Source organism: Centruroides vittatus, unplaced genomic scaffold, assembly GCF_030686945.1.
Source record: "Centruroides vittatus isolate TY-2023 unplaced genomic scaffold, ASM3068694v2 contig_18, whole genome shotgun sequence".
NCBI lineage: Eukaryota > Metazoa > Arthropoda > Arachnida > Scorpiones > Buthidae > Centruroides > Centruroides vittatus.
Window position 1 is genome coordinate 6,972,822 of NW_027121101.1, and position 14,903 is coordinate 6,987,724.

Genomic DNA, 14,903 nt, shown 5'->3' on the forward strand with positions numbered 1-14,903 from the left:
TCTCAAACTTATACAATTATTGAAAATTTTCTTAATAATTGTAAGTTTGTCTTGCTGATAACTTTGTGCTATATTTTTCACTTTTTAACATTTACAATTGTCAGCTACAGTTAGATCTGCCCAAATGTTTTGGTAATCTATATCTCTATTTGACTTTCCATCAGTTTTCTAAATGGTTATTTGCCCTTTTTCAAAAACAAACCCTCTGGACAACATATATTTTTGTTCTGATGAAATTGTCATTCACTAAGCCTTATCAAACATTTATGCATCTCAATGATAATTTTGTTTATTTTGACAGAACTTTTGAGGTCACAAAAATCATTGGATATTGATAATTTGTTTTTATTACAGAAACTTATTGAATGTCCCTTTTCTCATCATTTTTTTATAGACTAATAAAATAAAAATGTAAACCCATTTTATTGATCAAATATGATTTTAACATTTTTTTCCAATTATAATGATTGCCTTTATAATTGTATGACGTAACTTATTCTGAATCACTGAGATACATTCGTCTGAATAAGATTTCAATGGTATTGAGAGCAAAACTTTGCTTGTGATCTGAAGTGATATTTTACATTTATAAAGAGCACTTCATGTCAGCAGGAACCAAAGACAAGTACTTTATCTGATTTAACATGTGAGTAGAATTACTAATTTCTACAACTGGATTGAAGGGCACTTAAAAATGATTAATGCTGCTACTATCCAACTTTTACTCCATACTGTTCCAAAAAAGTAAAATTAATGATTTATTTTTTAGTTAACTAAACATCCTATTTACATTTTTAGATTTTAATTTAAAAATTATAGCAAAACTTTATGGTCAGTATGAAAATATTGACCATAAAGATTTGCAAATTCTAGTTTAATCTAAATTAGAATTTAAAATATTTAATAGTGGACCATAGCTTTCTAAAGGAAAGGATTTGGATTGATATGGTATACAAGAATAGGCCTGTGCAGAAATCCATGTCTGCAATAACAAAACATAGGATGCAGTTTCACTTTTATTATCAAGTCCTTTATTGAAATGAGATAGGCAAAGGACATTCTTGCCAAATAAAGGATTCTCTTTTGAAATAAGACATTTGGAAACTATATATAAAAATACAAGCATTCATTTGATGGTCTTTAAAAACTCATTCTAGATGTGGATTTTTGTAAAGTCTAGCATTAGTTCTTTCTTTTGGATCTGTATCTTTTAACGTAAGTTGAAATTTTAAATGTCTGTACTGTTTCTATTAACTTTTCTAAAGAATCTTTAGAACATACGGATGAAAAGTTACACTTGTCAATTTCTTACTTAGATCTTCTGTATTAATCTGTTTTTTCAAGTTTTTAGCAGTCACTGAACCATCACCCATGAGAAGCAAATATACAGGGATTTTTTTTCAAAGATAAACTGATGTAACTAAAAATTCTCTGCCAAGTAATTACTGGGTTTGGAGGAAGTCTGTTAAAAAAAAATGTAACTAGCTGAACAGTCTATTTTTTCCAAAAATCTCATATTTGCAACAAACATGTTGAAGTCAATATGTTTGTCACACACTTTCTCTGATACTTGAATTGTGTGGGCAATATAAGTAAAGCAATAAAAATTGGAAAAGACAGTTTAACTGCTTGAATGATTTTTGCACATATGGAGTTTGATGTATTAAATTATGTACAATTTGCAAAATGGTACTGGTGATCTTACTAATGGCTAGTTGTTTTGGCTGTTGAATTGTTGAATGATTTGATTCAACAAATTCCATTGAAATTCCATGAATAAGAATGGGAGGAATGTAGTTCCCTGTCATAGGTTTTGTTGATTTTGGTATTTAAACAATGATCTGAAAGTTATTCTTTAATCTTTGACATTATGTTGATCTCTCTATGAAGAAACAGTTTTTTCCTGAAAGTTGTTTCAGAGCTTCAAATTTTTGTGAACTTTAGGAATTCCTTCATGACTGTGGCCAGTAAGATATTGCACTTCAGGGATATTTCAGGTGACAGTTGAAGTGTTTATTTCCTTCATTAATTGTTTTTGGTAATCACTATTGAAAATAATGATTGTGATTTTGAAATTTCCTGGGAGTTGAAAAAGGCTTGAGTCTTAGGAACTGAAAAGTAGCAAAAGTCAAATCTTAGTCTTTGTATAATTTTGTTTTATTAAAATTTACATAATAGAGGTCATTTTTATTTCTTAGAGATGATAAAATGCTGAATTCTGTCAATATGATCTGATATCATTCTTTGCCAATCAATTGATATAATCAATTTTTCATCTGATCCAATACAAATACTTGTTTTTATCCATATTCTACAGATGTTGATGATAAATGAAAGTCTGAAAGCTCATTTGTTTAATGTGTGTTAATGTTGATTAAAATTTAAAGAAATAAGTTTACAAATAGATTTATATGTTCCTTTCAGATTAGGACTCTAGGCAGTTGTAATTGTCTAGTTTGCCTACACCTGACTTTGGCCTTGCTTTTAGGAAAAAATTTGAACATGCCTTGAAAAAATGCATTGCCAAATTGCCATCTGGCTTGAAATATTGCCACACCTGGCAACATTGTTTGCATGTTTCCTATCCATTGCTAAAAATGCATCCGGTCTGTAAACTTTTTTTATACAAGCAGAATAAGCAAAAGCCTGCTCTTATTGGTCAAAAGCTGTCACAACCAAAGTACTTAAAATAAGATTTATATGCTGAGCATACTGTTACAGATCCATTCTTTCAACAAAAATCTTTATTAATTTATAATAATAAATGATTTAAGTTTATAAAACAAATGAATATTTATTAATATTGTTACTTTATGAAGTTGTTCCAAATTTTATTTCATTTTCTCTCCAGAAAGAGAGAAATTATTTGCATTTGGTAGTTACACAAAGCATTTCTAGGAACAGAATAAAATAGACTAAACAATGCAATAACTCTAACCTAGTCTTACAAACTTAAGAACAAAATATCGATGTATACTACTATGTGATGTATCTCTTAATGTGTAATTCAATTTATCTGGTTCTCATGAACAGTGACATGGAGTCTAAAAAGACAAATAGAAATTGTCATAACTAAAGTGTCTATCCTAAGTTCTAATCATAGTACGAGCCGAAGATGCCTTTGCTGATGCAAAATTTTTTTTAATACAATTAGTATCTGTCTCTCTCAAAGCAGTGTTGCTTACCAAGTTGGCACTTGCCAAAAATGACAACTGTATATTATGTTGCCATGACAAATCATGCACTGTCTACCTTGGATTAGTTTTTCAGCATGTAATGTTCATCACCATGTTTGAATGTTTGCCATGGCAAAATGATGTAAAAGGTATGTCTCAAAAAAAAAGTATTGGTTTGTTTTATGAACAGATACCAATATATTGGAACATTTTTATACATTGATGAGAGAGAGATATCAGTTAAATCTCTATTTATAAATTATTTGTAAATATTTCTATAATGGCACAACTTCTATAAAAAAAAGTTTGTAAACCTTTTTATAGAAGTTGTGCCATTTTAGTATCTGAAACATTTTCAAAGATTATCTTTTGTTCTCAATAGATTGTAAAAACTAAATAAATTCAATGTTTCTTCCAAATTAATGCCATTTGTACTGTATTATTTATTTTTAAAAACTTACTTTATTATTATTACATAAAATTATTTTTAATTAAACAATTACATACAGTTTATTCTATAAATTTCATTTATTGATTTTTTCCAATGATAGAGCTCATTAATAATTTTATGATGTTGAAAATACATAAATGAGAACTTAGAATGTCATTACACTCCTTGATTTTTTTTTTTTTAAGTTTGTTTCCTTCTATATCTAAAATTCTGAATGATCTTTGCAAATTTTCTAATATTTATGTTGTTTCAAAACAGACTGAAACATTTGCTAGAGCTAGTTTTTTAATACTAAAATAAAAATATTAATATTGATTTACTTTTAAAATAATTTGCATAGTTAAAAAATTAAGCTTTAGTTTAATAATATCTTGTTTTTTGTTGTTTATGCTAATTTTTAAAATGAAAATTAACATGTGAAAAACAAATTTTTATTTAAAAAATATTTCATGGTTTACAATTATTTAGTTTAAAACTAATATTACTTTTATTAGTTTAAAAATTTGTTAGAATTCCATAATTTTAACAAATTTAATTTCAGTATTGAATTTCTATTCAACTTTAACTGCAAATTGATAAAAGCATAATTGAGGAATCAATTCATAGTAAATTGTTATAAATCATTTGTAAGACTATTTTGAAGTGGGAAAATGCCATTTTAAAAAACTTCCATTGATAATCTATTGATGATGATATTTAGAAATTAGTTGATTGCATAAAAATTATCTTCAGTAAATTGTTCTGAAGAAAAGACCATGCAGGCATTTTGAATTTTACTCAAATTACTTCTTAAAACTAGGTTTACCCAAAATACAAGGTGCATTCAACTGAAAATCTGTTAATGGTTAGTAATTTATTCATGTCAAATTAGTCCTTTTTAGAGATTCTATACATGATAGTGTGTGTCACAAAATTGGCCTCACTTACAGGAAATGATAGATGAATTTAGTCAAAGGACACTTACTAAAACTTTTAAATATTGATGGAAGATGTCTACAGAAATGAAAACTTGAAATTATTTCAGGAAGAAGACAGTGTAAAAATTGTGTTTACCTTTATTGTTTTTACAAATTGATTTCTTATTTGTTGATCCATTTGTTTTTAAGTTCATTGATCTTTGCATTTGTATCAGGATATCATAACTGGAGAAAGCATCTGTTGACATTTGGTCTATGAATGTTTGATCAAACTGAAAATGTGAATACTGCTGGTACTTTTTGTCAAATTATTAGTTCATCTGTTTGTTTCAATGTTTTTGTAACTTTAATCTCTTCAAAGCACAATAAAACAGCAGCAAAAGTGTAAATACTACCACTCCATAAATGCTTCCTCTTAGACTATTAAATGGATTTCATTGGCTACAATATTTTAGCTTATTCAAATGTAGTCACTGGCTTTTCATTTAACTATGTATCTACTAATAGGTAATTTGAGAATGATCAATTTTTTTTTTTTTTTTAATATTCGAAAATTTGTTGTTGAAATTATTGTTAAATCTATTTTAGTTATGAAAAGAAAAGCAAGAATATTAACTGCTCAGATTAGATCGATTTTAAAATACGCAATTACTTAGTGATGTTGCACAGACTGCAGCTTTTAATCATTTTTATTTAAAAATAAACTTTCCTTATCTGATCTCTCTATTCATCTATTTAACTCTGTCCTTAAGATTAACAAAGAATGGATGGACAGACAGTAGAAACGTATGAACTTGCCAATGAGTAATGTTGCCACCAGGCCGGTTTTCAGATTCATGGTCTGGATTAATTATCAATTTGTCCAGTTTTCACAGAAGTTGTGAAATTATGATGAAACAAAATAAATTTATAAAAATATTTGCGAGTATTTTATTTTAACAGTTGAAGACTTTAACTTCACACACCCACCCAAACTTTCTTATCCTCATCTTATCCCTAGGCTAAGAGTGACAGAAAATGTACTTTTAAAATATTAACTTGCAAATATCTCTGGCAAATATTAGGGACTTGTGTTGGAACAAACCTAACTGGTTTAAAACTGGCTTGCGCATTGTTTAGTTCTTGGCTGTAAAATGACATTGTGCATGACTCATACGGTTTCAAATTTAAACCAGTTAGGGACTTGTGTTGGAACAAACCTATTGTAAAGCAAATGTAACAGTTTCAGTTTACAAGTTTTTATAATTTCTATTTTAATTATTTAATATGACAACTCAAGAAATTAAACCCAAAAAAAGGAAGCAAACTTATAAATTTAATAAAGATTAGCTGACACAAAATGAATTTCAAAAATGGTTATGACCTGTTCAAGACATGTTGCCACCTTTTCAAAACTGCTGACCCTGTCCAGGTCAGCAATTTTAGAAAGGTGGCAACACTACCAATGGGATGTTTGTGGATGTGATTTAGACACTGAGTCAGTCTTACCATTTACAATTTGCTCCTATTTAATTAAATAAAAACATGCTTACAAAATTTTGCTATTGTTGCCTATAAAGGATTTGAATTATTATTGGTCTAAGGAGAAAGTGCGACTGTCATCTAAGTTGATAAGTCCCTTGATGATTGGTGTCTTAAGTTGATAGCTTTGTCTGGAGGAAATGTTGGTTAAGGAGAGAAGTTTCGGTTGGCTAAAGTGCTCATCTATGGAGGCACAACACAAGGAACTGCACTCCAGCCATCTGAAGAAATTTTATCTTGAGAGACAATGTTCTAGTAGAAAGAATGGATTCAGGATGAGATATTTTTGCAATTTAGATCCTTGGAACTTTGTTCTTGGAGAGAGAAACAATGGATCTTTGGAGAAAGAACATTGTCCTTGAGTCTCGAGTTTTTAGAGTACTACTATTTGATTCTACATTCTGATTGAATGACAATATCCTTCATTGCTTTCCTATTGGTCCACTCTTGTCTCCAGGTAACAATTTGAGACATTTTGGGTTGCGGGAATAGTTGACATTGATGCTCAACCCAATGCCGATTTGTATAGTATTTATTCAAACTTTGAAACTCTCCCTCATAATTCTAACCTTTAATGTTTTTCTTTTTGACAAAGAATTTCTAATGGTCTTTGTGAGACATTATTTAATTAAACCTTTTTGCTATGTTGTTTAATTTTTGTCTTTATTTTCAAAAGGTGAGAGTTTAATGTCCCATTAGATATTAACATTTTAGCACAATTTCAAATTCTGTCTGGAACTTCTTTACAAATGTATAGGTCTGAAATTTGAAAATTGCAGTCCAACAATACACAACTTGTAATTCATTGTACAGTTTGCAATATTGTGAACTGTGCAATGAAATGAGTTGTGAACTGTATGTTTTTAAGCATTAAATAAAAAAAAAATAATTTTAATAACGAACAACCACACACCGGGGTGTATAAAATAAAATGTTACTCACAAAAACCTTTTAACCAGTGCGTAACAGACAATAACAGTCACTACGAACATTTTCAAAACCCCTCCCTGGGTTCTTCAGGTAAAAATTAACTGGAACGATTTTCGAAGATGAAAAAAGGAACCAAATCGTGCTGAACAGCATCAAATGTTGAAGTTTTTATGTAAGGCCGAATGTAATAATAATTTTTTAATAGTGTTTCAATCATCAGAATAGAATATTTTAGGAAGAGACTAAGCTAACTAATAAGGTAATATTAAAATTTCTACAATTATGTATACTTCATGGATTACTTTTTATTTTTGACCACAGATTTCCCTCATTTTATGCTGGTGATGCATTCCTGGAGGAGGCTGTTGTAATAATGGACAGTTCCAATCAGTTAGAATTAAAATTACTATGCTTTACTCAAGGCACTGAACAGCATTAACATGTCAACCTGCTATACCCAGTAAAAAAACAATGGAACATAACACTCAAGGAACTATGGGAAAAAATTATTTCCAAAATGTCCTGATCATGTACTGTACACAGCTATATCATTATATATTGCCACATAACAGAATCAGTGTAAACAAAATTGGTGCAAAATAAATCCATTTTATTGTGAAATAAATAAGGATGCATTCCAGACATGCCATGAATAAATATTTTATAAATATATATTTTCAAAAATACATGTTTAGTACTGAAATTTTTACTTAATAATAGTATGAAAATTATAACTTATTGTAACCAAAATCAGAGATACTGCCACTGTGCTGGTCTCATACGGCATTGCCACTAGACAGTGGCAATGCTGTGTGAGACCAGCACAGTTCTCTGATGATGGCCTTTGCTGAGGGTCATCCATTGATGATGGGTTACACCGAGGATCACGTTTTGTAAAGTATGGATCCAAAGTTGTTTGCTATGCCTTTCTTCTCTCCTTGAGAATTTCATATGCTAAAGCTTTATTTAAACTACTACTAATAAAGTTGCTTTGCTCCCTGTCAGGGTTTATTTTGCAACACTTTTTGATCAATGAGTTGGCATTAGCAATAAATTGTTTTAAGGATGTTGGTAGTTATCTTTTTAAAGTTATGATTTGACATGATTTCTTGGTGATTTGGACATTTAGATTCACTAATTTTTATTTAAAATGGTTATTATTTTCCTACTTTTATTATTATACAACTTAAAAATGATGTTTATTGTTCACATGGCATTTCCTTTTAAAATAAACAAACCAACACTGCTTAGAATTATTATTAAACCAAAGTTTTACTAGCATTACCAAGTGTTAACTGCAATTTTTTTTATATGCCTGGTGGTATTATTTGCAAAAAATATACGTCATGGAAAGTTTTTAAATAATAAAAACTTATTGAAAAAAATGTGTGTGTGTGTCATGGAAAGTTTTTTCATTTTTGGGGGGAACTTAACCATTGTTATTGCTAATTGGTATAAATCAAACTGATGTAAAATGAGGGCAGCCTATAGTTGAAGAGGGAAACAAGCATCAAATGATTTTATCTGCAACAAGCACATAGATGGACCAGTAGTGGCTTGTATGATGGGGCTGCAGTAATAAAGGTATGGGGAAAATCAATAGGATTGAAAAAATTATATTGAATGAAACTGAAATATATACTATGTATATAATTTACTTATGATAAATTAATAAAAATTTTTAAGAATGAAGATGATAAAACAGGAAATTTAATTTTATACGGGAAGGGCTGCAGCCCTTATGGACAATCTGCCACTGAGACAGATTTAAATATCAGTTTCACTCAGTAGGCATAATAGAATATATTGTGTCTATTTTTATGATTTACATAAAATTATTTTATATTTTTATAACACTTGTCTGTTTATTATTATATTTATTTGAATTATATTGCAAGTATGGATCTTCAAGCTAACTTTAGGTTGTTAAAAAAATTTTTAGCACTATTTTTTTCACAAATAATGTGACACATTATTCAGATAAAATCACCCAAGGAGTATAATCATTTTTTTCCTCTTTTTCAAACATTGAGATGGTTGGCAGACCTCATAACTATCTTGAAAAATTATGTATATTATGTATTACTATCATAATATTCTTAAGAACTGTTTCAAAAATTTAAGAAATCTGATCTGTGTTATATTTATAAATCAGTTGATTTGTGGCTCTTTTTAAATATCAGTTTAAATACTGGTGGTTCAAAATGGGAATGTAAAAATCAAATATTTGAAAATCAGTTTAAAATTATTTAATTTAAAAAAATATATTATTTATCTTAGTGCTATAAATCAAATTAATTGCTTTTTGTATAATTTTATGTACAGATGTAAATTAAGAATAAAAAATATTTGTTTGTTTTTAAAATTTATCTTCAGATCTGAATATAAAAATGTTTTTGTATTTAATCTGAAGGTGGAGTAGAGCAGCTTCATCTTCAGAGCAAAAACTTTGTTTTTAAATGTATAAAATTCTTTTAGATAATTTATTTCTTAGCCATAAATTTGTTGTTAATAAACAAATAGAAATTCAGTGGTTTCATGAATATTTTTATCATTTTAATAGGCTTCTTAATTTGAAATAACAGATTTGCTAACTCAGAATTTTAAATTGTCTGTGTGAAATACACACAAAATTGTTAAGATTTCTTTGTGAACACAAATTATATACTTAATATTTGATAAACTAAATGTGTTCACAAAATCTTTCATTATTACTGATGTGTAAAATCATCATTGCAAATAATTAATATACATGGAAAATCAAATTGCATATGAATTAAAATGTAAATCCAAAAAATTAATTATATATTAGTTAAAAGTTAAAAAATGTTTATGGATTCAATAAAAAAACTTAAAACAAATATAAATCTGCAAAATTGGGATAACAATGAGTACAGAGGCAAAAAGTTTAATATTTTTGATCAATTTGATCATTTCCAACTTAAATACATGTAAGAATTTAGTTTATTCTAATAGTTGTAAGAATAAACATGAAAGTGTTCATTTAAATTTATAAATTTCAAAAATGTTTACAATCATCATATTAAATTTGAATTTTATAATTTATCTAAAGTTTTTTTTCAACCTTTTTGACTTTTTGTAAAAATACTTTAATACAAAAATAGATATAATAATTAAAATAGCCTTATATATTTTAAAAACTGGAAATTCTGAAGAAAAAGTAAATGTTTTATTTAATTCTACAGTTCACTTAATGAAGATTATTTATGTATGAATGATTAATGTCTTTTCGATAAATATGAGGACTATTCAGAAAATAATGTTTACACACAGCACTCTGCGCAGGTGAATATAGCTGCTGTCAGTTTAACGTCAGTCTGTTCTCTGATGTGTTAGCTTAATGCATGTAGAATTTCAATAATAGCAGGCTTACTGTTTTGTAAAGGATTAAAATGTGTACAAAAATTGAAAATTCTACCAAGTGCAAAGTGTTGTTTTCTAAATGTGAAAAAAGTTCGTCCTGTAGAAATTCATAGACAAATCATGAAAGTGTATGGTCATCACATTATGAATGAAACAAGTGTGAGAAAAATGGTGTTTAATGTTTAATCACAGAAGATAACTAGCAACTGCATTCTGCTGCAGTCATTCAAGCTGTGCTTCGGAAATTTGGCTGAAATGTTTTTGACCACCCACCATACAGTCCCGACCTGGTCCACAGTGACTTTCACTTTTTTTCCCAAGCTGAAAATGTTTTTGGGTAACCAACATTTTGGAACAGATGATGAGGTGAAAGAAGTTGTTACTAACTGGCTGAAAGAACTAGCAGTGGAAGTTGCTGATGAAGGAATCCAAAAACTAGAGTTGCACTATGATGAAGTGCTTAAATCATAGTGGTGACTATGTAGAAAAATAACTGGTCTTGTACTAGTTACTTAAAACTTTTCCTAATGTTACTGTTTTTTTTTTTCCTTTTTTATAGCCAAATGTTCTTTATTTTCTGGATGCTGTATAACTTTGAATTTAAAGTCAAACAGCAAAATTCTAAATAATTACTAGAAATGTTTCTTTTGCTTTTTCTTCCTTTTGAAATAGTTTATTACAATATATTTTATGCTTTGCTATTTAAAATTGTAATATTTAAATATTTTAAATATTTTTTTTCAAATATATGTAACATCAAAAATGCATAAATTTTCTATAATTTTATAAAAGTATGTACCTGTAAGTTTTTTTTCTCTACTAGAGAACAATGTTATTTAAGAAATTCTTGACAATATAAGACATTTTAGTTAATTATGCATTTATTCTTTACAATTCTTTTATTATTAACTATACAGTATAAATTTGTTAATCTGGCAATTATGGAACCAAAGTGGTGCCTAATTATCAAAAATGCTGGATTACGGGATGTCTTTGCATATACAGTAGAGCGTCGATAAGTGGAACCAATTGGGGACTGGGGTCCTTCCAGTTAATGATTTGTTCCAGTTTCCGACTTTGTACGAAAAAATACATTAACCTGTCCGATGTTCGAATTTTTCTCCGTTGCGTATCGCTTCCTGTTGAATTTTTCTCCGTTGCGTGTCGCTTCGTGTTCAATTTTCGTCGATTTTAAGCCTAACAAAAATTTTTATAATAATCATAGAGGCTATCGTATCGTTAAAAATTATTTCTGCATTTTGTACAAACAAAATAAATATATTAAAGAATATAAAAAACATGAAAATTATACTTTAGAAGTAAATTTAGTATCAAAAACGTTCGATTCAGCACGACACAGTCCGACTGAAAATCGTTCCACTTTCCGGCCATTCCACTTACAGACGTTCCACTTATCGACGCTCTACTGTAATTTAATGAATTTTATAAAATACAATCTGATTGTTATAAATTACTGTACATTTTGTACAAGTACATGCTGCTGCTTGCATCAGATCTGTTAAACTGTTTAATTTGTTAATGCATGCTTTTTAAAGTCTGAAGATGAAAACACAACATAATCATGCACTATAAAGTTGACTGACTGAAAAATTTTAAACTGTTAATGAACACATTATTACATAAAATCAACATTCATAATGATTGATTCATATAATAATGTTCCAGCCATACTGTATACATATGATTTCACAAGTGCTACAGATGTTCAGAGTGTGAGAAACTTATTTTAGGTGTGCTAAGTCATACCCATTATTGAAGACAAAGAACAACTTGGCTATAATGAAGCAATGTTTATTTAGCACAATATAATATACTGTAATTTACATTTAGTTTACTGAATAATACTGCTGGAGAGTATCAGATTAATAAACAGAATGCAATCATCAAAATTTAACTAGATTTTTAACAGATATTGTTAAAATTTTAATTATCTATATTTAGATCATTTTTATATATCTTGACCAGAGTGCAGTACTTGGTTGATACTCTGGAAGCTTTTTAATGAAGTTCAAGAACCCCTTTTTGGTAATGCACAGTAACCTTGTCAGATTCACCAATCAATCTGTTCCCTTCACTAAAGTAAATACACTGATCCCTACTACTATGCATTTTTACAGCATGATCAAGATTTGTGAAATCAGCTGTATTAAAATAGTTTTGACTGTTTACATAGTTTTGTTGTTGTTATTTTCCCAATCTGCAAAGATGTTTTTTTCTATTTAATTAGGTTACATTTCAACAGATGTACCTTTAAGCTGTGTCTTCATCTTATTTTAAGATATTTTTAAATATTTAAAGCTTTTTTCAAATTTGAATTTTTAAAACACAGATTTAATCAGCTTTATATAAAAGTTCTTGAACATTATTTTAGTGCATGTGACACTAAGTTAGATTTATATAAAATACTTTCAGTATGATTATATAATGTACTTAAATAAGCTTTATAATCTAAAATAATGAAATATAACAGTTTTTCTGTACTAATCCAGGCTGATGACGACCATGATTCCGGTACAGAGTCAGATGATGAAAGTGCTGATATTGAGGAGCTTCAGAAATGTAGGTTTTTTGATTTTGTTGTAAAGATCTAAAATTTGAAGATTTATTTTAAAGACTGCATGAATATAAGATTTTTTTTTAATACAAAAAGCTCTAAATTTTTCAAAATTGGAAATTAAATGTAAAATGTTGAGATTTAAACTATTGATTTTATTAATGTGTAAATTCATGCAGGCTTTGTCAATTTATAAAAATTGTTAAATTGCAAAAATAATTTTAATTTTTAACTTGTGGATGGATATTTTATTATTTCTTGGAGATTTAATAATGTTTAAATAAATTACTGGACTATATTAAATTCAGTAGCATTAAATGCTTAACGAAAGAATCAATTCATCTATTGACAAACTTTGTTGAATTTATATCTATTTTCAGTTAATCAAAAATTTAATTCAGATAAATAAACTAATAAAAATATTTAATATTTTTGAAAATCATAACTATATAAACCTTAACAAAATTGTAATTTTGATATTTTAATTAAAATTTATAGTTGTTAAATAAAAAATTAACAGCTTTTAAGATTAACTTTTTCAGTTAAATTAATTTCAAATATAAAATTTTTATTGTTTTAATATATTAATTGATTCAAATGTCATTAAAATTTAAAACATAATGATTTTTTTTATTAGAAAAATGTTTAGAATTTTTTTTTATTTAATGCCTATTTAGTTGCATTGTTTTCTGATCAGTTTTTTATATAATTATAAATGTGTGTGGATTTTTTTCTATTTTCACCATTTAAAAAAATATATATTTGCATCTTCATATTATTTATAAATTTTTTGAAATTGGATAAAGCATGTTTATATGTTTTTAGCTTAAAATTTTGACATTTTACATCAAAAATATTAATTTCAATTTCTAACTCATAGTGAATCTTGAATAGAGGCAGTGGCGTAGCGTAGTGGGGGCGGGCATCACTTTTAGGGGGCGGCATTTTTCACAATAAATAATAATAATGTCTTGTAAAAATTTGAACCGAAGCATTTCATTTCATATTTTTGTCGCACCTACAATTTGGACCGATTTGAAATGAGCACAGAATTTTTCATTACTTATTCTGTGACAAAACTGGGGAATCCTCTTTCTTTAAATGAATGTATAATAATATCTTGCTCATTGCAGTGACTGACAACACCATCTGTACTGACTTGTAGGGATTCCCCGTATTTTAAGGGGGCAGCAAAATTTTCCTCCGCCCCAGGCAGCTGACACCCACGCTACGCCACTGAATAGAGGTTATATTGTTGAGTAAATGGTATAAAAAGTGAGGTAATGCAGACTCATGCTACCTTGGATGACTGAAAACTTGGATAAAGTGGATGGTCATGGCCATTTCTTATTAAAAATTAGGAGTCATTCATATATGATGTACAGTACAGTACATGCTGGAGAGGGGGGATATGTGTAAATTTTTGACAGATTGTGGTGAGGGTATTAGAATGATGTCTTAAAGATTCTCAAGTTTTCCTAGTTGAACTTTTATTTACAGAAATCATTATGCAGAAATATTTTGATCAATGATCACACAACAAGTTCTTCCTTATTTAAATATTTTCACTTTAGTTGACGTGCTGTATGAAATATGTTCTGTTGGAAGTTCTCCAGTAGAACTTTTAATATGAAAGGGTAATGGCCAAATTTAACCATTACAGATAAAGATATTGCTGAAAGATATACTGGTATATAACATATTATCTTTTAGTTTAGGATGTAGTGTTATCAAATTCTTCTGCTATGGTAAATTGGTGAATTTTTTTTTTTTAACATAATAAAATCTTTCATCTGCTAAATTGAGACTACCAATTTTTTTTTATTCACTGAAATGTTTTCAACTATAAGTCATTTTCAGTAGTTATTGCATAATAGAACACGACTTTTGAAATGAACTGTGGAGTTGAAAAAAAAATTAACTAGTCTTTTTTAAATTGCAACAATTTT

The 14,903-nt window shown here is 28.1% G+C and overlaps 1 protein-coding gene across 4 annotated transcripts in view; it reads left to right on the top strand.

Moving 5' to 3' along the window:
* LOC136969654 (uncharacterized) overlaps positions 1-14,903 on the top strand; it is a 176,096-nt gene that overhangs the window by 22,530 nt on the left and 138,663 nt on the right. For 3 of the 4 annotated variants that reach the window (XM_067263939.1, XM_067263940.1, XM_067263941.1), the window contains exon 3: positions 12,890-12,959. In XM_067263939.1, the coding sequence (XP_067120040.1) occupies positions 12,890-12,959 (70 nt within the window). Of the gene's footprint in view, positions 1-12,887; positions 12,960-14,903 lie in introns of those variants that run through there. The other variant, XM_067263942.1, reaches the window with a different exon arrangement.